Source organism: Oncorhynchus masou, chromosome 1 (assembly GCF_036934945.1).
Source record: "Oncorhynchus masou masou isolate Uvic2021 chromosome 1, UVic_Omas_1.1, whole genome shotgun sequence".
NCBI lineage: Eukaryota > Metazoa > Chordata > Actinopteri > Salmoniformes > Salmonidae > Oncorhynchus > Oncorhynchus masou.
This window is the reverse complement of record NC_088212.1, coordinates 42034286-42060121: the sequence shown is the minus strand read 5'-3', so window position 1 is coordinate 42060121 and position 25836 is coordinate 42034286. Positions and strand designations below refer to the sequence as shown.

At 42.3% G+C, this 25836-nt stretch overlaps 2 protein-coding genes across 3 annotated transcripts; both read right to left on the bottom strand.

Annotated features, from left to right (window-relative positions):
* Positions 1 to 811: 811 nt before the first annotated feature.
* Positions 812 to 3265, bottom strand: LOC135553164 (fatty acid binding protein 1-B.1-like). The gene is made up of 4 exons (XM_064985362.1): positions 3199 to 3265; positions 2015 to 2187; positions 1573 to 1665; positions 812 to 862 (listed from the first exon to the last, which is right to left on the bottom strand). The coding sequence occupies exons 1-4, from the start codon at positions 3263 to 3265 to the stop codon at positions 812 to 814; spliced, it is 384 nt and encodes a 127-aa protein (XP_064841434.1).
* A 20321-nt stretch (positions 3266 to 23586) lies between these two features.
* Positions 23587 to 24836, bottom strand: LOC135544589 (isotocin-neurophysin IT 2). Of its 2 annotated transcripts, none has more exons than XM_064972321.1 (4): positions 24762 to 24836; positions 24412 to 24536; positions 23954 to 24158; positions 23587 to 23815 (listed from the first exon to the last, which is right to left on the bottom strand). In XM_064972321.1, exons 2-4 carry the CDS (start codon positions 24529 to 24531, stop codon positions 23670 to 23672), a joined length of 471 nt encoding a protein of 156 aa, XP_064828393.1. In that variant the 5' UTR covers positions 24532 to 24536; positions 24762 to 24836; the 3' UTR covers positions 23587 to 23669. The 2 variants fall into 2 exon arrangements, with proteins under 2 accessions (XP_064828393.1, XP_064828402.1); XM_064972330.1 differs by having other exon boundaries at positions 24412 to 24533; positions 24762 to 24825.
* Between the last annotated feature and the right edge of the window lie 1000 nt (positions 24837 to 25836).

The following is a 25836-nucleotide window of genomic DNA, read 5'->3' as shown; positions in this document are numbered from 1 at the left end:
TAATGGGGGCTTGTTTAGCACGCCTTTTCCTGTAGTCAACGATCAGCTCCTTTGTTGTGCTCACATTGAGGGAGAGGTTGTCCTGGCACCACACTGCCAGGTCTCATTGTCAGTGACCAGGCCTACCACTGGTGTTGTGGTGCACCTCAAACTTGGTGTTGGAGTCATGTTTAACCACGCAGTCGTGGGTGAACAGGGAGTACAGGAGGGGCCCAAGTGTTGAGGATCAGTGTGGCAGACGTGTTGCCTACCCTTAGCACCTGGGGGCGGCCCGTCAGGAAGTGCAGGATCCAGTTGCAGAGGGAGGTGTTTAGTCCCAGGGTCCTTAGCTTTTCCAACCACACTGTAGCTGGGAAACCAGTCACCCTCAAATGGTGCACCTTTAGCCCCTTGTCAGCTACACTGGGGTGGAACTAGTGAAAGCAATGTCCAAAAACATTGCCTTAAAGTTGATTTTCAAAAGTAACTGGAAATTGAGGAATCTGCTTTTAAACTGATGCACCCAATGTGGTAGGATTCTGACCCATATTGCAACAGACTAGATGGAACTACCAAAGCCTTCATTTCTACACTGCTGGGTTGACATTTGCTATAAAGCAGTCATATTAAAATGTAGAAAATCCATTTTGGCCCGAGTAATGTTCACGGAACTATGCTATTCTATTGAATCCCACATTCAGCCAACTCAAACCTTGCCTCATTATTACAAACTTCAATTTTCCCCTGAAGTTCTACCCATTGATATGAAATGCTGAGACCAGACCATTCAATGCCTTTCACATTTTATTAATCCAAAGAGTGCAGTAGATCTTCACATTCGTTTGCTGGTCCTCTTGTATGACATGCCAGACAGAGTCATGGTCTGAAAAGAGAAAGCATCTGTAATCATTACACTCAATAAATCCATGCCAGTACACTATGCTTACCAAACCGGACGCGTTCGTTCTCACATTGATTTTGTTCACCCACACTAGAAGCGATCAGGACATGCAGGTTGAAATATCAAACTCCGAAACAGTTATATTTGGGGCAAAAAGCATTTCATATTTATGGCAATTTAGTTAGCTAGCTAATTTGTCCTAGTATATAAACATTGGGTTGTTATTTTACCTGAAATGCACAAGGTCCTCTACTCTGACAATTAAGCCACAGAAAACCGAATGTTTCTCATCATCTCGCCTCCTTTATATGGCGGTTGACAACCAACGTTACAACTCACCAGAGTGTGGACCTTAATCTTTCAATCACCCACATGGGTATATGCTCCTAAGAACCAACGATTGGAGAGGCCAGACTTGCAGCACATCAAATAGAACCAATTTCTATTTTAGCACCTGGCCACGCAGATGCTTGCTGAGGCGCGTGAGCAGTGTGGGTGCAATGATTGAATAACACGTACATTTATTTTGCGACGCGAGCGGTGGGGTCAGCATGTAATTAGAACATTGGCGGCAGCAAACTGTTGAATTGCGTTCACGGCACTGTCATAGACTAACCATTTTGTTAATGGTATAAATTAACCCTGAAATTGTGTCGCTTCGTGAAACCCCCAGCCATATGCCCCAGACTCACGTTGACGAGGGTGTTTGCGTCTGTAAGTTCTGTGACATATTCGATCCCATTCAGGATGGCCGTCAGCTTGTTACCTTCCCTCATCACCACAGACTGAAACAGGAGAGGTCAACGGTTAGATCTGAAAGCAATGGTCACCAAATACAGTCAACTTGGACCAATTTAACAGGCCATATATGGAGAAGGAAAAAAAGTTAGTGCGCATCAGGTGTGTGAGTTGGTTTTGAGACATAACTGTGCACCCATTCCCTGGAGAGCAGAGGAGATTCTGCCAACGAAAGTCAGTCCTCCCACAACATCACTGGGACCTGAACTAACCATAGTGACCCCACATCAGCTGAACTTTTAGTTTAGTTAGATACTGGCTGTATATGTAGGGAGATGGATAAACCCAGGCTACATGTATGAAACTCATGGTTGGGTTGTGACATGCGCCACCCACATTGACCCTCTCCCCGGTCGGCGACTCGAGCTCCGTCTCCTGGCCAATGGTGAAGGAGTTGGTGAGGATCTTTGTCCCCGTGGTGACAGTCACCTTGAAGTGGTCTCCAGTCTCCTCAATCTCAGAGATGCTCTTGATGTCTTTGCCCTCCTGGATAAGCTCATCAGGGAGACCTACATGTTTGCGGCAGCGAGAGAGTCATATACGGTGCTTTGTAGTACTACAAAAAGTAAATGAATTATTACTACTGAAGTAAAGCGCTGATGCACTATAATATGGCAACAATGATCTGAATGCATTCCCAGCTTGCACATAACATTCTGAGGACCATACGTTTTAGGGCTTGGTTATTTTGCAGACCACATTCTGGCAATGGAGCAGGACAGGTGCTTGGCTTTGGAACATTCTCATTAAGGAAATTGACAAAATGTTATTTTCTTGGCATTTCATTATTTGATCAGAATATTTCCTGAAAGTTCAAACATTTAATTTAAGGTAAAGTTCGAGGAACATTAGTTATTTTACATTGGGAATGTTCTCAAGTTGTTCAGCTGACTTTAAATAGTCTCCTGTGGGAATGTCAGTACTTCAGCATAATGTTCTGTAGGTTCTCATAGTTACAGTTACAGTCATGTTCTCAGAACACTAAGTACTTGCCATACAAAAACAACATTAATCAAAACACATTCCGTTCTCAGCTTCAACAAACGCCATCTTCTCTTAAGTGAGTTGGCCACACCTGATCTTAATGAGTGCTTGTTCCTGTTGAAATGGTCTGAATAGATTAAATTTATCCACTTTCAATGAGTTACAAAACTAATGCATGACAACTCCATCCTGGTGGCACAGTGGATTAATTCCACGGATAGAGGACAGAAGAGCATGGGTTTGAATCTCAATGACACAATCAATTATTAATGCCTAGGCAAATCATTTAACAATCCCATTGGTGCTGGAAGTTCAAAATAGTTAACACCGCTAGTTTGGTTTGGGCTAAGTCTTAAATTAAACATTCAGTGAAAGTTATTCAGAAAATATATATAAATTTGTTGTTAAATCTAACACCATTTCAAGTACCCATTGCATTCGCAGTCACCATTGATCTTCATTACTGAAAGGACTACGACTTCTGAAATGTACACCCCAAGTCTAATCAAATGTACAAACCCAGCTGCAAGACTTACCAACAGCCTTCATGAAAGACTCAAAGTTGTCATGTGACTCCATCTGGTATTTCCCTGAGAAAGACATGGTGACTATAAGACAGTGACAGTTGAGTCAGCCACAGCTCCCTGCTTGTCTTTATACCCCCATCTATCCAGCCCTGCACTCATTAACTAACTAAAGGTGTCTACAATTGAGAACCCCTCCCCTCATATCTTCCCTGCTACTTGCCTGTAGGCACAGATCTAGGATCAGCTTCCCAGCCAAGGGCAACTAATCAACATTGCAATGGTCAACTTTATTGTACTCCACTTCTCATCCTCTCTTCTTCTACATTGGCCGTGTGAGTGATCATTGATCTGATTTGATAAACAAAGCCTCCTCGACTCCTTAGAAAAATGATAAGCAGTCTCATCATTGTAATACAAGTGTATGGATCAATCAACACATTTCAAATTCAACTTGACTTTATCTCGCTATACACCTGTGTTGAAATTAAACTAGGCGACATTGCACTTTGAGTTGAGAGGTGTATTTTGTCTCCCTGCACTATAAAAAGTTGAATAAATGTACAATTGTAAGGCAGCAGACTGCAATAGGATTGTGAGTTTGCAAAAATGTTTGGCATATAGCTGAGCCAACATACATTCTCAAGTTGAATTTTAATGTTCACTCAACTTTTCATTTGACGTTGAGTGAACATACAATTCAACTTGAAAAATTGGAATCCAGACAGAGAACGTTAATCACCCCCAACCTGCAATGACAATGACTGCCAGGAAATACTTCTATTTGATTTAGGTAGTCTCAATAATAACTGGAACAGCCATCTCAGTAACAGATGCAAAAAGTCCAACTAATAACAGATTGGATTTCTTTAGAAAAATGCATGTTACTTATGTTGGTGTAGCTTAAGGTAATCAACCAATCAATGTCCATGCAAAAACACAGGTAATTTAGCTCGTCTGGATGGCTCGTGTCACTGGTCAGCTCTCGGCTGTGCTTCCCTTTGTTGTATGTAATAGTTTGCAAGCCCTGCCACATCTGACGAGCTTCAGACCTGGTGTAGTACGATTCGATCCTAGTTCTGTATTGACTTTTTGCCTGTTCTATGGTTCGTCGGAGGGCATAGCGTGATTTCTTGTAAGCTTCCGGGTTAGAGTCCCGCTCCTTGAAAGTGGCAGCTCTACCCTTTAGCTCAGTGCGGATGTTGCCTGTAATCCATTGCTTCTGGTTGGGGTATGTACGTACAGACACTGTGGGAACGATGTCGTTGATACACATATTGATGAGGTCAGTGACTGATATGGTGTACTCCTCAATGCCATGGGAAGAATCCCAGAATATATTCCAGTCTGTGTAAGCAAAACAGTCCTGTAGCTTAGCATCTGCTTCATCTGACCACTTTTTTATTGACCGAGTCACTGGTGCTTCCTACTTTCGTTTTCACTTGTAAGCAGGAATCAGGAGGATAGAATTATGGTCAGATTTGCCAAATGGAGGGCGCGGGAGAGCTTTGTACTCGTCTCTGCGTGTGAAGTAACGGTGGTATAGAGTTTTTTTCCCCCTCTGGTTGAACATTTAACATGCTTGCGGGAATGAGGTAAAACGGACTTAGGTTTCCTTGCATTAAAGTCCCCGGCCACTAGGAGTGCCGCCTCTGGATGAGCGTTTTCCTGTTTGCTTATGGCCGTATACAGCTCATTGAGTGCGGTCTTAGTGCTAGCATTGGTTTGTGGTTTTAAATAGACAGCTACAAAGAATATAGACAAAAACTCTCTTGGTAATAATGTGGTCTACAGCTTATCATGAGATACTCTACCTCAGGCGAGGAAAACTTGAGACATCCTTAGATTTCGTGCACCAGCTGTTGTTTACAAATAAACATAGACCGACACCCCTTGTCTTACCAGAGGCGTCTGTTCTATCCTGCCGAAAAAGCATAAAACCTGCCAGCTGTATGTTATTCATGTCGTCGTTCAGCCACGACTCAGTGAAACATAAGATATTACCGTTTTAATGTCCCATTTGTAGAATATACTGTATGTGCTCGTTGCTCGTCTATTTTATTATCCAATGATTGTACTTTGGCTAATAGGACTGATGGTAAAGGCAGATTACCCACATTAACCACTTTACAAGGCACGCAGACCAACATACCCGATATCTCCATCTCTTTCTCTTGCGAATGACTGGGGTGAGGGCCTTGTCGGGTGTCTGGAGTAAATCCTTTGCATCTGACTCGTTAAAGAAAAAAATATATTCTTCCAGTACGGGGTAAGTAATCGCTGTCCTGATATCTAGAAGCTCTTTCTGGTCATAAGAGTCGATGGCAGAAACATTATGTATAAGATGAATTACAAATAAAGTGGATAAACACACACAATAGCACATTTGTTTAGGGGATCGTAAAATGGCAACCATCTCTTAGATAGATTTCTGGTAGAAAACTTTTTACCCCATCCCAAAAGATATACTTTGTAGATAATAAACCCTCTTTCTGGGACTCACCCACAAACAGGACCAAGCCTGGCCAGCTGAGGATTGATGCACTCCATCCTAGCTGGAGGGGTGCTCTCATCTTATCTATCGCATAGACAGGGCCCTAACATACCCTAAGGGAACATTTTGACATTCGCCATATGGTTAGTGAGAAAGACCACATTGCAAATGTACGGTCCCTCACTCGACGTCCGAAAACGTTTGTAATCATATTGCAAATGTACAAAACATCACGAATCACGACGTGACCTTATCTCCTAAACGGAAAATATTTTGAAGCCGAAACTTGGTGAGCATAGGTTTGGCATAATGGGCAGTTGGCCCCGAACAAGATGACGTCTAGGCCACAACGGTTTTTGAGTTATGGCCATTTTTCTGGGATTAAAGGTCCAAAATTCAAATAGAGCCATAATTTTTCGGCTTCACGTCAAAGTAAAGGAACCTTCAGTGTCAATAAAAAAAACAGCCATTTTTCTATGGTCATTTAAGAGAAATCGTACAATGTCAAATTGGTGTTTAAAAAAACAGTTACAGATCCAGTTGCAGCGTGTTCATACGAATCTTTTTAAAGTGTGCTTTGGAGCTCTGCGAGATTTCTGTGATTTTCTGTGATTTTCTGAAATAACACACACTCAATAAACCCTCGGTAAATAAATCAGATCTTAACATAAAGACTTAAAACTCAAAATTCTATAATTGCCTACCCCAAGGAGGATATGTGTTCACTTTCAGCTTCCTGTGTAAACCGGAAGTGCCTTAAAATTGTGTCATAGGTGATGTTTTGAAGGGTTAAAACGAACGAGCGAGCGATGGAGAGGAACCAGAATCACTGCCCAGCCATCCCGAGTTCATCGGGCCAGTCAATTTCGCATTCCTGCAGGAATTTTGAGCATGCCAAATTCGTGACGGTAAATGCCCATTGAAACATATTGCAAATGCACGTGCATATGATTCAACAGTGAAAAAAACATCACCAAATGGACATGATGAAATCAACACAACGAGCGATGGAAAGGAACAACTATCACTGCCAGGCCATCCTGTGTTCATCAGGCCAGTCAATGTTGCATTTCTGCAGGATTTTTGAGCATGTCAAATTCGTGATGGTACATGGCAAATGGACATAACATGCTGATTTGGCATTTTTAAATCTTTCATATTGCATTTGGACATTTCTTATGGCATTTCATTTTTGTCCATTTCAGGGGGGTGTTCCATTACTCATCTAGCTCCACATTGAGATAGAGGGCAGGTCAAGCAGCAGGCAGGCCAGGCAGCAGGCTGTTAGCCAGCCTGCCAGCTTAGTGGAGTCTGCCACTAGCACTGTCAGTGTAGTCTGCTCAGCTATCCCCATTGACATAATGTCTGTGCCTCGATCAAGGTTGGGCAAAACTAAACATGGCGGTGTTCGCCTTAGCAATCTCACTGGAGTAAATAATTCCTCCATTATTGTCATTATTGAGAGATTGTCTCAAAATAGGGCTACTGAATGTTAGATCCCTCACTTGCAAGGCAGTCATAGTCAATGAACTAAACACTGATCATAATGTTGATGTAACTGGCCTGACTGAAACATGGTTCAAGCCTGATGGATTTACTTTGTTAAATGAGGCCTCTCCTGGTTATACTAGTGACCATATCCCCCGCATATCCCACATAGGCAGAGGCGTTTCTAATATTTACGACAGCAAATTTTTATTGACAACTAAAAACAACTACATTTTCGTCTTTTGAGCTTTTATTCATGAAATCTATGCAGCCTATCACTTTTTCGTGGGTTTTTGTCCAACATGTCTCTGGGCCTACTCATTGCCACAGTTATACCCTGGTTCTAGTTTTGTCCCGTGGATTAAATATTGTGGGTCTAAATGTTGTTTCTCATAATCCTGGACTATCGAACCACCATCTTATTACGTTTGCATTTGCAACAAATAATCTGCTCAGACCCAAACCGAGGATCATCAAAAGCCATGCTATAAATTCTCGGACAACCCAACAATTCCTAGATGCCCTTCCAGACTCCCTCCACCTACGTCGGAGTACAAAAATCGGTTAACCACCTGACTGAGGATCTAAATGTAACCTAGCGTAATATCCTAGATGCAGTCGCACCTCAAAAAATTGGAAGAAAATTTGTCACAAGAAATTAGCTCCCTGGTATACAGAAAATATCAGAGCCCTGAAGCAAGCTTCAGAAGAAGAAAAAAACAGCTTACAAAAACACAACGTCACTACAAAATATTTAAAAAGTTGCCTATAAACTTTGCCAAAATATTTCAAACTACTTTTGTAATACAACGTTAGGTATTGTTAAACGTTAATAATCGATCAAATTGTAGACGCGGCAATCTGTATTCAATACAGGAACAACAAGAAACCAGCAATGCTTTTTACATATTGCGCAACTCAAAAAAGTGTCCCCAGTTCCGAGTTGGCCTACTTCTTCATAGCACAAAGGAATAACCTCAACCATATTCCAAAGACTGGCGACATCGTGTGGAAGCGGTAGGAACTGAAAATAGGTTCCTATTAAATATCCAATGGCAAACACAATATAGTGAACAGAGAGGGGGGAAAAAATCTGAACAGTTAGTCCTCGGGGGTTCTGCTTGATACATAAGTTCTGTTATACTCACAGACATGATTCAAACAGTTTTAGAAACGTCAGTGTTTTCCATCCAAATCTATGAATAATATGCATATCTTATATTCTTGGCATGAGTAGCAGGAAGTTGAAATTGGGCACGCTATTTATTCAAAAGTGAAAATTCTGCCCCCTAGCTTTAAGAGGTTGGCTAGGGCTGATATCAAGATTTTACTGCTAACCTACAAAGCAATACATAGGCTTGCTCCTATCTCTCCAATTTGGTCCTGCCGTACACACCTACACGTACGCTACGGTCACAAGACGCAGGTCTCCTTATTGTTCCTAGAATTTCTAAGCAAACAGCTGGAAGCAGGGCATTCTCCAATAGAGCTCCAATTTTATGGAATGGTCTGCCTATCGATGTGAGAGACGCAGACTCTGCTTTTAAGTCTTTACTTTAGACTCATCTCTTCAGTAGGTCCTACAATTGAGTGTAGTCTGGCCCAGAGGTGCGAAGGTGAACGGCAAGGCACTGGAGCGTCAAACCGCCCTTGCTCTCTCTGTCTGGCTGGCTCCCCTCTCTCCACTGGGATTCTCTGCCTCTGACCCTATTATGGGGGCTGAGTCACTGGCTTGTCTAGTGCTCTTCATTCCTCTCCTAGGAAACTTGAGTGGGTTGAGTCACTAACATGATCTTCCTGTTTGGTTTTGCGCCCCTTCTGGCTTGTGCAGTGGAGGAGATCTTTGTGGGGTATACTCAGCCTTGTCTCAGGATGGTAAGTTGTTGGTTGAAGATATCCCTCTAGTGGTGTGGGGGCTGTGCTTTGGCAAAGTGGGTGGGGTTATATCCTTCCTGTTTGGCCCTGTCAGAGAGTATCAATGGATGGGGCCACAGTGTCTCCTGACCCCTCCTGTCCCAGCCTCCAGTATTTATGTTGCAGTAGTTTTTGTGTCGGCGGGCTAGGGTCAGTTAGTTATATCTGGAGTACTTCTCCTGTCTTATCCGGTGTCCTGTGTGAATGTAAGGGAATTTACTCCCCTGAAATGGACAAAAATGAATGGGAAAACATTGGCATAGGACAAACCATATACACGGTTTCCAATACCACCCAATTCGGCGTTGATTCATGCAAAATGTATTGCAAATGCCATATGGAAAATGGCAGTTGTAACACTTTAAAAATCCAACAGGTGGCGTGTGCGCTCCACCTTGGTTTTTCATATTGGAAATGTACCCCAAGTCAACATCCAAAAGCAAAATTTTGAAAAAATGAATTTTTTGTCAAAAACTTATCACCCCTTAAAAAAGTGCTTTCTGGACCGTTTTTCGAAATTCTTTCGCTTTTTTTGTCAATTACACATGTGTAAGAACTGTATGAATATACTTTTGTCCAATTTTATTATCATATATTTTTTTTAATTACTTGCGCATAAGGCACATGTTTTGTCCATTTGCAATATGATTTCATAGGAAGTCAAAAGTCAAAAATTGCAAAATTTAATAAAAAACTTAACACACCCCTAAAAAAGTGCTTTCTGGACCGTTTTTCAAAATTCTTTCGATTTTTGTGTCAATTACACATGTATAAGAACTGTATCAACATACTTTAGTCGTATTTTATTATCATTTTTTTTTAAACTTGTGCATTAGGCACATGTTTTCTCCATTTGGAATATGATTTCATAGGAAGTCAAAGTCAAAAGTCAAAAATAGCAAAATTTTATAAAAAACTTCACACACCCTTAAAACGTGCATTCTGGACCGTTTTTCGAAATTCTTTGAAATTTTGTGTCAATTACAAACGTATAAGAACTGTGTCAACATACTTTAGTCATATTTTATTATCATAATTTATTTTATTTTTTTACTTGTGCATAAGGCATATGTTTTGTGGGGGCCAAATGTCATAAGAAATTTGACATGCTCAAAAATCCTGCAGAAATGCAAAATTGACTGGCCTGATGAACTCGGGATGGCCGGGCAGTGATAGTTGCTCCTTTCCATCACTCGTGGTGTTGATTTCATCATGTCCATTTGGTGATGTTTTTTCACTATAGAATCATATTGCAAATGCACGTGCAGTCAACACACATCCTCATTGGGGTATTCTATTACAGAATCCTGAGTTTTAAGTCTTTACCATAAAAACTGACTGATTTACACAGGGCCGCTGTTACCCAAAAGCAAATGACGTTGTGGTGCAGGCTTCATTTTGGGCCTACTTTTCTCATGGTCGCTGCGCTCAGACCGAGCGAGCTACGGTCAAGCGGGATATCTCGTTGAACTCGGCACGGCCTAGAGATTATGTTTCTGCCATTGCCTGCTCTCTGTGTCTTTGAGCACCGCACTTTTTCACTCCATCCTTGCTGTGTGTGTGTGTGAGAGAGCTTTTCTTTGACATCTGTTGGGAGAAATGACTGATTTACAGTTCAGAAGGGTTACCAAGTCACACATATGAAGTTTTAAAAAGATGTGACTTTTTTAACCCTTCAAAACAGACAGTGTGACCCAATTAAAGGCACTTCCGGTTGACACAGGAAGCTCTAAGTAAACACATGTTTTGATTGACATAGCCACTTACAGAATCCTGAGTCTTTATGTTAAAAATTGACTGATCTACACAGGGTTGAATGCAGTCATTTTCACATTTGCAGGTTATGTACATCAAAATACCTTTTAGGTGAATTTAACCACTTCCGGTTGCTCCAGGAAGCTTAGAATCGACACAGGAAGACCTCATAGTGGTCTGATGGACTGTCATAGAAGACAGGTTCATAAGGCATTCATAACCCACATAGGCATCAGGTTGAATTTAGAGGTGCAGGCAATGTATTTCTATTGGGAGAGAAGTCAATGCAAACTGTTTGATGTAAACACCTTCTTTTAACTGGTAAGGGTTAATGCCACACGGTCAAGGTTAGGCTTGCACGGATCGGGAGGACCTTAGGAACGCACCTGAGGTCGAATTATGCTTCTCACCCAAACGGTTCTCTCACTGTCACCCAAAAGCAAATGACATTGAGGGCCAGGCTTAATTTTGCGCCTTCTCTTTTTCACGGTCGCTGCACTCAGAGCGAGCTACGGTCAAGCGGGGCGTCTCGTTGAACTCGGCACAGTCTGGACACTATGGTGGTGCCATTTTTTTGTGTTGATTTCAGAATGCCATTTTGGTGATGGTCCCTCTCCATTTATACATATTGCAAATGCACTAAAGTCAAATATCAAGTCAGTGTCTATCAGTCAATTAGATGTCATTCGGACACCAAACTGATACCAATTGACACCAAACCCACTTTTTCCAACTCATTTAGAAGCCAACTATCACATATGTCAGAGCAGGCCCATAATTCACAGCGCCTTTAGTTTAAAACATAATAAAAACGTAAAACACATAGTTACCTTCTAGCTGCGGGTCCAGTTCGGACAATATGTGTAGTCCTATGTGAGGCGACTCCGAATTCCGAGTTTCGGCTCGATAGGTCCTTCGGTGCCCGAGTAAAACCCTAATTGGTGATGAAAATCCACTTTTTCCATGCCTTGCTATGGGGTCCTTGAGAGTGTTTAATTTTAATTGGGTGTTAAAGCATAGAGCAATTTAATTCCTGTAACAATTGGTCCTTCGAACCGGGATCTAAATATCCGTACCCTGCCATCTGGAGGTCATACGCCGAATAAATCGTGCACGAGCGGGTCTGGTCCCGTTATTTAAGACCTGGCCTCTGAATTGAGGGAAAGACTAGGCCGATGTACACCCCAGACCACAGGGACGGTGACTAGATCCAACGAATAGTGCTTTTCCCAGTCGGCAGCAAGGTCAGTATCCTTTATTCTCGAATTTGGGAGGGATTATTTGGGATATTTTTGATTGAATGTTTAAATCCAAACTCCTTTTGATCAATGATATGTGCTTGAATATTCTGAACAAATACAATGGGTTTCTACTTTGTGTTTTAACCAAAATCGATAGGAAGGAAACAGGTCTGAAATTGACCTGTGGTAAGGTGCACTTATAAATAAACTAGAGCTTAATAAATCCTGGTTTTGCAAGCCGGAAGGTTATTAAGGAGAGATCTAGTACGCATTGGGTAATAGGACGCTTGTTCCGTACAAATAGGATAGCCATGAATTCAAAAAACATACCTAAATAAAGTTTTAACCTGAGTAGTCTATCTGTATATGGGAAGTAGTCTGACTATGAAGAAGTAGCAGATAGATATATTAAAACAGGTGAGGATAAATTAGGCTTGGTGAGAAGGCAGGGTAATTCTAGGCGAACAGAATAATTGAACCTGTACAATGCTGAAAGAAATGAATATCTAAAGGGAGGAGAGGGGAACTTAGTCTAGAGTAGTGAGATATGAGATACTACCCATCCCGGATCTGGGATCGTGAATACAGCCTCAAATCGCAAATGAAATGAAATACATATGCCTGCTCTCAAGCTTAGCCTTTTCTTAACAACACTGTCATCTCAGATTTTCAAAATATGCTTTTGAACCATAGCAAATCAAGCATTTGTGTAAGAGTATTGATAGCTAGCTTAGCATTTAGCATAGCATTTAGCACGCAACATTTTCACAAAAACCAGAAAACCAAATAAATAAAATAATTTACCTTTGAAGAACTTCGGATGTTTTCAATGAGGAGACTCTCAGTTACATAGCAAATGTTGAGTTTTTCCTGAAAGAATCTTTGTGTAGGAGAAATCGCTCCATTTTGTACATCACATTTGGCTACCGAAACGAACCGAAAATTCAGTCACCAAAACGTCAAACTTTTTCCAAATTAACTCCATAATATCGACCGAAACATGGCAAACGTTGTTTAGAATCAATCCTCAAGGTGTTTTTTCACATATCTCTTCATTGATATGCCGTTCGTGGAAGCCTGCTTTCGTCTCAGAATCCCATGGAAAAATACCAGCAGCTGAAAATGACGCAACAATTTCGACGGAGGACACCGGGCGGACATCTGGCAAATGTAGTCTCTTATGGTCAATCTTCCAATGATATGCCTACAAATACGTCACAATGCTGCAGACACCTTGGGGAAACGATAGATAGGGCAGGCTCATTCCTGTCACATTCACAGCCATATAAGGAGACAATGAAAAACAGAGCCTCAAAAATCCTGCTCATTTCCTGGTTGCAGTTTCATCTTGGTTTTGCCTGTAGCTCCTGTTCTGGGGCACTCACAGACAATATCTTTGCAGTTCTGGAAAATTCAGAGTGTTTTCTTTCCAGAGCTATCAAGTATATGCATAGTCGAGCAGGTTTTTGTGACAAAATATTGAGCTTAAAACAGGCACGTCTTTTTATCCAAAAATGAAGTAGCGCCCCCATAGATTTAACAGGTTAACGTTGAAAGTCCCAAGGAAAATATCCTACGGGTGAAATGTAATGTCCGATCAAAAGTCATCTATAGATGAGGTTTCCAGGAAGGAGAAATACATACTGATTATCATTAAAGAGACACACACATAGTCAGACAGAAAAGCAACTAAAGTAACTAAGTAACAGTAAATAGCAGATTCATAGAAATACACTCACATAGAAGGTAAAATTAAATATAGAAAGGCATAGATAAGTGATTAAATACCATAGCTACTAGTAACGGTAAGGATTAAGGATGGGTAGAAATTCCTCAAAGGAAGTGCCGGAACTAACGGGAGATTATCGTTATAGGAGAACAAAGAGAATGGAAGGGAGGCATCCAAAATCTGACTCAGACAAAGAACCTGAATAGAAGCTGATATTACTAATATAGTCAGGAAGGGTTTTAAATTAGGACGATTTTCTGAGAATTCTCGGTGTGGAAGTTTGAAGAAAATTATAATAATATAGTTATTGTCAGGGAAACTCAATCATTTTAATAGCGGGACACCAAGGTTCGTATTTCAGCTTTGAAACCGATAGACTAAAATTGATTTTAGATTGTAATTCATCTATTTGTATGTTTTGCCTGAAAAATATGGTCGCTAGTGTTTGTATAAGATATGGACTGAACGGTTAATATGTTGTTTAGATTGAATTGAAAAAAATAAGTCATTAAACATAATGGCGAGACAATTTCGATGTAATACGCTATTTTGCCCAAAATGATCTGCTAGAATAATGTATTGAGATGGGAGTCGTATCTAAATAAATGTATAATAGAAGAGAAAGTCACCTAAAGTTAAATGTAGGGAATAACGGAGAGATACGATAACCAGGATGTTATATTTTTTATGAATCGACGGACATACAATATATTTAGCACAGAACATTGTACGTTTAAATGTTAGGATATAGAAAGTTGAGAAGTTTGGTTGGTTTTACTTTGTTGATAGAATTTAAAGCAGAACTCAATCTGAATATGGAATATTTATTTTACAGAGGCAGGCTGACTTGCGGCTTCGGTTTACCTTGACAACACCGTTCCTCAAATTTAAACAAAGAAAAAAGTGGTTTGTTTATTTGGTTACTGGTTACGGTCAATTTTAGGGTTTGATTTAACTTAATTAAACATTGTATTCTGGTGTGTTTAAGTAGCATTCCTTATTCCGGGACGGATGGAAGTTATAATCCTGTTGGGGATCGTGAGTCCCATTTGGGAACTTTCCCTCCCACGTTCAGCTGGAATGTGGCACATGGAACGCAAAAAATATTCTTAAAAATATTTAACCTCCACACATTAACAAGTCCAATAGCTCAAATGAAAGATAAACACCTTGTTTATCTACCCAGCAAGTCAGATTTCTAAAATGTTTTACGGCAAAAACATAGCACATATTTATGTCAAACCACCACCGAAGACACAGCTAATTTGCATAGCCAAGTTGAACAAAATATGCAATCAACAAACGCAGGATTAAAAGAAAAATAATTCACTAACCTTTTGAAATCTTCATCAGATGACAGTAATATAACATGTTACACAGTACATTTATGTTTTTTTTCAATAATATGCTATATATATCCATAAATCTCTGTTTACATTGACGCATTGTTCAAAAAATGCTACTCAAATGTCCTGAGAAATGACGATAGCTCCGGCAGATAACGTCAGATAACAAGCAATACACATCATAAACTTTAACTAAATATGCATGTTCTACATATATATAGAAAGATACACTTCTTCTAAATGCAATCGCTGTGTTACATTTATTTTTAACGTTACAGAATTCGTTCACTAGGCTATAATATGAGTCGTCGCTCAGAAATTAGCATTATGGCTCCTCTATCTTGGAGTCCACAGAAACCCAAATTTACCACATAAATATTCCCTTACCTTTGCTGTTCTTCCATCAGAAGACCTGGAAGAAATTATACTTACCAAAAACAGCGTTTAGTTTTGAAGTCTGTGTCTTTCGGTTATCAAACACGACATATTTCGGTTGAAATGCAGCCAAAAGTCAAGTGGATGCGCACCAAAACGTCGAAATTACATATTATATGTCGACTAAACTTGTCAAACTATGTTCAGAATCAAGCTTTAGCATGTTATAAAGGTGCACAACAATCCTGAGGACGAACAGAAACACAAGCATCGTTTAATCAGTCTTGGAAGAGAGAGATCACCGGAGGAGAGCGTGCATGAATGTGACCTGTTTTTTTGCGTGACCGAAAGGTTTCGCCCCTCCAAAACTCTCGTGAGCGCCCGATTCTCACAATGAGAAGCCCCATTGAAAGCAGACATCGCGCTGAAGACATAGAAACTGTTCCCAGGTCTGTAGGTGCTTGGGAAGGGTGGGGGCGATGACGTCAAAGTTGGGCCAACTTTTATGATGACAAGAGAGAGTTTGGGAGAATGACTGCCCTGAGAGTTCTGCTTTACATACAGACATCATTTAAACGGTTTTAGAAGCTTTAGAGTGTTTTCTATTCAATAATATTTTTTATATGCATATATTAGCAATTTTTTACAGATTTTTTTTCTGTTTACTATGGGCATGCAATTCCTCCAAAGGGGGCAGCAGACAGCCCTATCTTTAACAGGATTTATCTAAAATATGTAAATTGAAGGAGCCATGGGAGAATGCGTTTACATTTTTATTAAATATCTGGGATTAAATTACGGATTTCTTACACTGAGAAATGTACAATATTTGCGGCAGAGGGAAAAAGTAATACATTGGAGAATAATGTTATCTGGTTAATTGTATCTAAGGGTAGCATGTTCATTTAAGTAAACATATACATTGACGTTGTTTAAAACTTCTGATTAATGATTTGAGGTAAAGGGGAATTATCATGAGGTTTAGTTTATAGTTCACTTTTGAGTTTCTGAATCGAAGTAGCATAGTGAATGCTAGTTAGGCGTTTTGTGTTCTTCTGGGAAAATTGATGTTTAGGTGTCTCACTTTCAGATGTTTCCTGGGATTATAATCTTGGGGAGAGTGGGGGAGATTGAGGGAATAAACAACCAAATTGAAAAAGACCTGGAAGGTTATGAAGTTGTTTATTCATTAAGTTTTGCAAATATATACACATAAAACATTTGTTAGGACTATTTGTTTTAGTGCAAAGGTATTTTAAAGAGGCACGCTCACATATGGAACTTTATGAGTTTTTATTTTATGAGTTTCAATTACACAAGTGATTTTTTATTTATTTTATGTCACGAATCGTGCGTCCTGAGTCTATGTTTGCCTGTATTTCTGTCCTGGAGTGTGTTTCCTGTGTCCTGGAACGCACCCTGTCTGGTTGCCGGGCGAATTGTGATGCCGTTTGGACTTTCCAACGCTCCAGCAGTGTTCCAAAGTTTGGTGAATGACGTGCTGAGGGATATGATCGGTCTGTTTGTGTTCGTTTACCTGGATGACATCCTGATTTTCTCCAAGGAGCTTTCCAGCCACATCCAGCATGTTAAGCAGGTCCTGCAGCGGTTATTGGAGAACCGTCTGTTTGTGAAGGCAGAGAAGTGTGATTTTCACGCCCACACTACATCCTTCCTCGGGTACATCATCTCCAGGGGTGAGATCAAGATGGACCAAGAGAAGGTTCGGGCGGTTCGGGATTGGGCCCGGCCCGGTACGAGATTGCAGCTCCAGAGATTCCTGGGATTTGCGAACTTCTATCGGAGGTTTATCCGTGATTACAGCCGGGTGGCCGCCCCTTTAACTGCTCTGACGTCTTGCACCAGAATTTTCTGTTGGACTCCTGAGGCAGACCGAGCATTTCTGAACTTGAAGAGCCGATTCACCAACGCGCCGATTCTCTCTCAACCTGACACTTCCCGTCAGTTTGTTGTTGAGGTGGACACGTCTGATGTGGTGGTGGGCGCCATCCTGTCCCAGCGTAGCTCCACTGACGGTAAACTCCATCCCTGCGCCTTCTACTCTTGTCGTCTTTCACCAGCTGAGAGAAACTACGATGTGGGTAACCGGGAGCTTCTCACTGTGAAGCTTGCCTTGGAGGAGTGGCGTCACTGGTTGGAGGGAGCGGAGCAACCATTTGTGGTCTGGACTGACCACAAGAATCTGGCTTACGTGCAATCAGTTAAACGTCTCAACTCCCGTCAGGCCAGGTGGGCTTTGTTTTTTGGACGCTTCAATTTTTCCCTGACGTTCCGACCTGGGTCGAAGAACGGCAAAGCGGACGCCTTGTCCCGGATGTTCTCCAAGACGGATGAGAGTGGGGCCAAGACTGAGACGATTCTTCCGCAGAACCTTGTCGTGGGAGCCGTTACATGGAGGATTGAGGAGGAGGTGATGGCGGCCCTTCGGACGCAGCCTGGCCCCGGTAACGGTCCACCCGCTCGGTTGTTCGTGCCTGAGTCGGTCCGTTCTGCTGTTCTTCAGTGGTCCCACGCCAGCAAGATAGCTTGTCACCCTGGCGTTGCTCGGACTATGGCGCTACTGCGCAGACGATTTTGGTGGCCTGCCATGGGAGAAGATACCCGGAGGTTTGTTGTCGCATGTCCTGTTTGTGAACAAAAGTACCAATCGGCCCAGCTCTGGGCTTCTTCACCCCCTACCTATTCCTCGGCGACCTTGGTCGCATCTGGCCCTGGATTTTGTCTCGGGATTGCCCTCTTCTGTTGGGAACACGGTCATTCTGACCATTGTGGACAGATTCAGCAAGTTTGCTCATTTTGTCCCTCTCTCCAAGCTTCCATCTGCCACGGAGACGTCCGAGATCCTGGTTAGGGAGGTTTTCAGGGTCCACGGATTGCCCAGTGACATTGTTTCTGACCGTGGTCCTCAGTTTACCTCTGCTGTCTGGAGATCCTTCTGTTTGGCCATTGGAGCTACAGTCAGTCTCACTTCTGGATTTCACCCACAATCTAATGATCAGGCGGAGAGAGCCAACCAGAAGATGGAGTCCATGCTGCGTTGTCTTGTCTACTCTGATTCCACCTCTTGGTCATCTCAATTACCCTGGGTCGAGTATGCCCATAATACCCTTCCTTCATCTGCCACTGGGATGTCCCCCTTCCAATGCCTGTACGGATACCAACCTCGCTTGTTTCCTTCTCAGGAGAGGGATCTTTCGGTTCGTTCTGTCCAGGCCCACATTCGTCGTTGCCACCGGACCTGGCATCGGGCCAGGAAGGTCCTCCTTAGAGTTTCTGACCGGTATCAGATCCAGGCGAATCGTCGCCGTATTCCTGCTCCCGCTTATACCATTGGAGATAAGGTTTGGTTGGCTACACGGGATCTTCCTCTATGGTCTGAGTCGAGGAAACTGTCACCAAGGTTCATTGGTCCGTTTGTGGTGGAGAGAATCATTAACCCTGTTGTGGTCCGATTCAGATTGCCGGCAACGCTTCGAGTACACCCCACCTTTCATGTCTCCTGCCTCAAGCCGGTTCTCCTCAGTCCTCTGTTGCCCCCTCCTCCTCGTCCTCCTCCTCCTCGGATGATCGGAGGTGGTCCTGCCTACACGGTGCGCCGCATAATGGATTCCAGACGGCGGGGTCGAGGTTTCCAATATCTCGTGGATTGGGAAGGATATGGTCCAGAGGAGAGGAGTTGGATTCCTCTGCGTCAGATCCTTGATGACAACCTGCTTCGTGACTTCTACCGCCTCCACCCTAGCGCTCCAGGTAGTCCGCCCGGTGGAGTTCGTCGGAGGGGGGGTACTGTCACGAATCCCGCTTCCTGAGTCTGTGTTTGCCTGTGTGCTGGAACGCACCCTGTCTGGTTGCCGGGCGATTTAGCTTGTTGGGAGATCGATGTTCACCCGCACCTGTATCCCATCAGTAATTTGCACACCTGTCCTGATCATCACCTCTCCCCTTCAAAAGCTCTGACCTGACATCCATTCCCTGCCGGATCGTTAGCCATGAACACTATGTCGTGCCATAGTATCAGCCTCAAGTTAGATAGAATTTGTTTTGTTGTTTTTTATGTATTGCTTGCCTTAAACTTACCTCCGTTTGTTCTGTCTTCAGTTACTCACCCGGATCATTTACCCCATTCCCGCCTGGTCGTCAGAGAATTCCACTACCCCCTTGGATCCACCTATTTACTCCCATCAACTCACCACCGCTGCCCGCTACGCCACCTGGATATATCTACCCATTCAGATTCACTTGTAAATAAATACTCACCTTCTCCCTACTCTCCTTGTCCTGGTCTGCTTCTGGGTTCGATTTTGAAAGAACGTGACATTTTAAGGATGAAGGGTTCTTTAATATGTCTAATGTAGTATGGAACATGGCTATAAAAGGGTGGTATGACCTATTGACCTTATCATGTCTATCTTTTGGGGTCTGATCAGCCTCAGGGGAGAGGCATTTGTATAATGAATTTGTGGTCATTTGGGTTACTAATTTTAAGGTAAATTAATTAAAATGGAGTTTTAGTTTGGGGTTTAGAATTATTGTTTGAATCACTGAAGAGAAAGTGTTTCAGGATTCTGTTTTTCAATATTAGCTGTGAAGTTTTTGAATTGGCTATTATTGATATGGTATTACAACAGAAAAGAATCCTATTAATCATTGAGAATAAATAGGGGGAGATATAACATGGTCCTCTGAGGTTTGGACAGGACACCATATTAAGCCAATAGGACAGGAAATTACATAGAAAAATAAGTTTCAGATCTTAGGGGTGATAAATTACTGTAGATAAGGTATTCCACACTATGCAACATATATTAAATTCATGTTATTGTCTGATAGAATACTGAGGATCTCTGAATGAAAGAGCTTGTAAGTGTAGGAGGGATTTTGAATATGATTAGCATTAATTTTGGCTTTGTTTGACTATTAGGAGGTTTTTTAAATAGTATTAAATTTAACAGGACTATTGGACATACATGATAATGTCAGAATATAAGGATAATTGACTAATCCTACCTAAGTCATTATTTAGGGTATGTAAGGTTGTTACCTGGGCAGAGCCAGGTATCAAAAGGAGGGATGGGTAAGTTAGTTGCCTATTGGATAATAAACTAATAATAAAAATAATAAAAATGTTTAGCTAACAAATAGGCATAGAAGTTAAATATATAATCAGATACAACAAATGAGAAACTGTTTGTTAACCAAGCCTGTATGTCCAGGATTTTATGCATTACAGGTGAACTACAGGTGAAGTCACTCAATCCAGTCCCTGAGGCTTGTTGGGGGGACCATACCAAGGACTCCTGGTGACAGATAGCTGAAAGAGCTACCCGGATTCATATCACACGGCGGGAGGTTAGTACACAATGACACTGTCGAACAATAAACAGTGTTCGAGAGGAGAACTGGAATTAACAGAATTCCGGGGGCCATCTCTCAAATGAAGAAAATCCTTCCTGTCTTTTCACCCCTGTTTTTGTTCATAGAAGTGAAGGTGTGTCTGGCTCTTGCTAGTGATGTGTTCTCGGGGAGAGGGTGGGGCTTCACATGGACGCTGTTCGTCTGAGCTGTCTTATCGTGGGTGCCATATTCCTGATACAGCACGTCCTACCTGAGTATGTGGAGAGTGGTAATTTGACCCATGGTTTAGACGATGAGGATTTTGTTCCAAAACAAGCATAAGAGATCCCTAGATCTGGGGAGACAGGAAGTTAGAGTAGAGGTTGGGAAGGATCTCTCAATGGAGTTTTATGTAGAACAAATGGGGTCCCTAACTACATGGCAGTCTAGGACTCTGAGCCATTATGGTATATATCGGTGCAGGTCCCCATATTGATCATGGACACAGGTCATAGCTCATATGGAGAGAGAGGGCTATATGAATCCACTCACCCAGTATGGAAGGAAGTGGAGTATAGTGAAGGTGAGAGTTTTTGACTGTAATCCGGAGAGAGGGTTGTATTGCATAAAGATACGCCTTACCCTTTAAACAGTAATGAAGGAGGATCTTGGGTTGTGGTATGATGGATATGACCAGTTTTTGGTCGACACCCCTAGTACGGTTCCGGGTAGAGGAGGTTAGGCCAGTATGGTAAAGCTGTTCACGAAAGCAGGAATGCCAGATAATGACAGTTGCATTGATTTGTATGATTTATATCCACAGGTTCCTCCCTTTACAGTGACCGGAGGAGATTATTACCGTTTGGCCCGGTACAGTACTCTTGGGAAATGATGTCAGGGCGAGGTTTTACCGGCAGATTGGACAGGATTACGCTCCCTTGTACATTTGGGAATGCCTTTCACACTCATTCAACACCAAGACATGAAGTTTTAGCCAAACGGGAGAAAAGAGCTACTCCATCTGGGTCTTTTGATGACAAAGTATACATTGATAACATTGGGGATTCACGGGTGGGGGGGCAGATGAGTTCAAAGCAAGAGATCAGATCGTAGCAGGATTAGAGTTAAGCATTTCCGGGTGGTCTACTCTCAATAAGAACGTGGACTGGATTAATTATATTTATTATAATCAACTGCATTTTACCAATTGTACCAGAGATGCTATTAAAGGTTTTGCAGAACAGACTGAAGCAACCAGCCTGATGGCTTGGCAGAATAGAATTGCATTAGATATGTTATTGGCTGAAAAGGGAGACGTATGCGTGATTTTCGGGACCATGTTTGTGCTTACATCCCAAATAACACAGCTCCGGACGAATCAGTGCCCGAAGCCTCAGCTGGTTTGACCACCTTATTTGTGTCTGGAAGTAGCTAGCAAGCTAGCCAACTTTAGCCAGTTAGCTTGGGTGCTTGACTGCAGTTGTGAGGTCAGAACGCCCTGATCATCCCTACTCTTCGACCAGAGCATCCACTGTGCACTCTAAACACCCCCCGGAGAGCGAAACGCTCTGAATTTATGGACAGACAATCTGACAACGCTCTGAATTTACGAACGACCCAGAGCGCACCCTGACACACTGGAGGCAATTTATAAACACAACCGGTACCCACGGTTACAACCTATTTTTGATATCAAATCACAATAAGCATTTACATTTTATGTTTATGGTTAGTTCATCATTGGACATTAAAACTCTAAATTACCTACTGGAGATTTGCTCAAAGGTTTGTGTGATTTGATACCAAAATAATGAAAGCCAGTAAGGGAGAGTAAAGTCCACTGAATTAGAACTATTAGAACAGACTGTCACCCTCTGACCTTAGTTATCTCTGTTTTCTTTATTATTTTGGTTAGGTCAGGCTGTGACTCGGGTGGGTATGTTAGTTTTTCCCTTGTCTAGGGTTTTTGTATGTCTAAGGGTTTTGTAAGTCTAGGTTTATGTATGTCTATGGTAGCCTGAATTGGTTCCCATTCAGAGGCAGCTGTTTATCGTTGTCTCTGATTGGGGACCATATTTAGGTAGCCATTTACCTTAGGGTATTTGTGGGTTCTTATTCTATGTTTAGTTGCCTTTCTGCACTATTCGTATTAGCGGCATATTTTGTTCATTGTATCATTTGTTTAATAAAGAACGATGTACGCATGCTGCGCATTGGTCTCCTCCTTACAATGAATGTGACACATACACTGCTTATAAAAGCACAGGCCAAAACACTAAGCCTAGCGTTACAGAAGATATGAGAACTATACGTCGCACAGCACTCATTTCATATTTCAGATGTGGATGTTGTTGTGCACTGGACAAATGGTAATTGTTTGAGTCAGCTGAGAGAGAAACATACTCGCACAAGCTTTATTAGCATACACATTTGGACTCTTTACACATATTAGAATTGTTACAGCTATTTCTGTACATACAGTATATAGCTATAATATTTAAGTATGCAATATAAAGGCAATCTACAGAGGAGTGCTCAGGGTCCTAGCTAAGAATTTAACTCCAGTGTTTTGATATACATTTAATGTCAAACTGAGAGTTAAATTCTTAGCTAAGTACCATCCAGTGAGGTTGCCAATATATACTGAAGAAGGAGGTCAGTAAATGGGTGGGTGAACTATGAACTACATCTAGGTAACTTTGAACTACAAATCCTAACTTGGAACTACAAATCCTATCAACCAATCTCTCAAGTGACCCCCATGGAACCCTGGCGTCACTTGCAGCTCATTGGTGGACTCTATGAGGAGGCGTGTGGTCAGCCAAGTGCAGGAGCCTGAGGATGACGTCTGCAGAGTTGCTGCCCTCTGATTGGCCGATTTGATTGTCACCTTCCTCCTCAGCAAAACAAGATTGATCCGCACTGCAGCCCTCTGAGATACAAAATAAAGGATGAAGGAGGACACACAAGTCAGAAAGCACGTAATTGTATCCACCACTCTATTAGAACCATTTCAGTGGTATATAACCACAATGATCAACACAGAAATATAGGATTGATGTGCCCTCACCTGAGTCACAGCAGACTCCCGGTGAGGCGCAGCGTGCTGTATCAGATCCACAGGGTCTCCCTCCCACCTGGCAGGGGGTGGGCAGGTAGTTCTCCTCCATGCAGTGTGCTGTCTCCGGGGAGCCCATCCAGCAGCCCACATCCTCCCCACAGCAGATACTGGGGCCAAAGCAGCGGCCCTGCTCCCCTGGCCCACAAGACATGCACTGCAAGGGGAGAGAAGGGACAGTCGGGTATGAGGTTGTTCCATCATTCCAGAAAAAGATATTCTTATCGACATTCTTGCTCCCTTTTACAGGATTAAGACAATGGTTCATTGTCAATTTTCCGAATTCAGTCCTTTTACAGAGCCTCACTTTGCTCCTACTCATCTTGATGCACCTCTAAGACAAATCACACCTGTTATCTACACATTATATTTAAATAGTTCAGGTATAGACGGATTCAGTTGCAGCTCACCTTGCGCTGTGGAGTGTCCATTATGGACCTCTTGCCCCCAATGGGACAGTTGGAGATGTAGCAGGCTGAACAGACAGACAGGACGTAAAGTAGACACACGGACACGGCGGCTCCAGTCATCTCTACTGAGAGAATGATAGATGAGGAATAGAAAGAGTGAAAGGGATAAGAGGGCTACAGACATGGATGGAGAGGAGTCTGAATATTCCGTCTAACATTCCCATTGCACTGTCAACTGGAAATATCATACAAATCTGAAACACTGAAATCCAAACAAACTCAACAAGGCATACAACCAGAGACAGACTGACATACAACACCTATACACATATCCACAGAGACAAGCTCACTTGCTGATCTCCCAGTGTACAGCACAAGGCGAATGCGTTGGCTCGTTCCGGAGTGACTCCAAGGTGAATGTTGAAGTTCTGTATCTTCCGTGGCACCCAGACCTCTTATACACCCTCTCCGGAAGTGACACGGACCCCTGACAACCACTTAAGGTGTGTATTAATGAGCCCGTCTTACTCCCCCTTCCCCCTGATAGTGCTGGACTGGGCAGAGGCCTGGCCAGTGGTGCAGTCATACAGTGGCCTTGAGTGGTCCAAGCCATAGAGACAGTCATTAGTGGAGGGCCTGTGTCCGTGACCATGCATGTGAGAGAGGAGAGGGGTTAAGAATGAGACAGAGCAAAGGTGTTTAGTATGTATATGGAGATGGGGGGGGGGTTGAACCTCGACCTATGGCCTATTATTAGAAAGATGAGAGCAGTGAGCAATGTTTTTCAGTGAGCAATGTTTTTCAGTGAGCAGTGTTTTTCAGTGAGCAGTGTTTTTCAGTGAGCAGTGTTTTTCAGTGTTAGCTGACAGACTGGCAGACCACATCCTATATGTGTTCCAGATCAAGGACTGGGAAGCAGTATCATAAAGTGGTTGGATAAGACCTATCTGGACATATTTGTACCCCTTACTGGGATTCTCCACTAGGGGTTCTCTTATCAATGCACTTCATGATCTTATTGGCTAAGGACTACAAGAAGCATCACATCATCTTCAAATCAAATTCATCTTTGTTTTGTTTGCTCATTTAAAAGCAACAATATGCAGCTCACGTAGTCCATAATTACATAAATATGATTACACAATCTTTGTCAAATGTATACACACACGCACACAAACACACACACACTCCTGATATACCTGATATGTCACCTTTAATAAACTTGCTAATACCTAAAAGGATTTAGTACACATTGTCGAGGTCTTAGGTTAATTGATTAAATGAGCCCATTAACACAGACAATGCTAATCAGCATCCTACTAAAGGCTTTTCACTCTTCCAATGAGATGAGCTCAATTAGTGCCTTCCGGATTAGTAATGCGGTTATTGATGGAGAAAGGCAGGGTCAAGATTTATGCAAATTTA

Excerpts from the sequence above, each read along its gene's own strand:
- LOC135553164 (XM_064985362.1), bottom strand. The coding sequence starts at position 3,265 with ATGTCTTTCTCAGGGAAATACCAGATGGAGTCACATGACAACTTTGAG. Across the intron at positions 2,188-3,198 it reads GTCTTTCATGAAGGCTGTTG|GTCTCCCTGATGAGCTTATC; the intron begins GTAAGTCTTGCA and ends GCAAACATGTAG. Across the intron at positions 1,666-2,014 it reads CGACCGGGGAGAGGGTCAAT|TCTGTGGTGATGAGGGAAGG; the intron begins GTGGGTGGCGCA and ends CTCCTGTTTCAG.
- LOC135544589 (XM_064972321.1), bottom strand. The coding sequence starts at position 24,531 with ATGACTGGAGCCGCCGTGTCCGTGTGTCTACTTTACGTCCTGTCTGTC. Across the intron at positions 24,159-24,411 it reads TGGACACTCCACAGCGCAAG|TGCATGTCTTGTGGGCCAGG; the intron begins GTGAGCTGCAAC and ends CTCCCCTTGCAG. Across the intron at positions 23,816-23,953 it reads GGGAGTCTGCTGTGACTCAG|AGGGCTGCAGTGCGGATCAA; the intron begins GTGAGGGCACAT and ends TTTGTATCTCAG.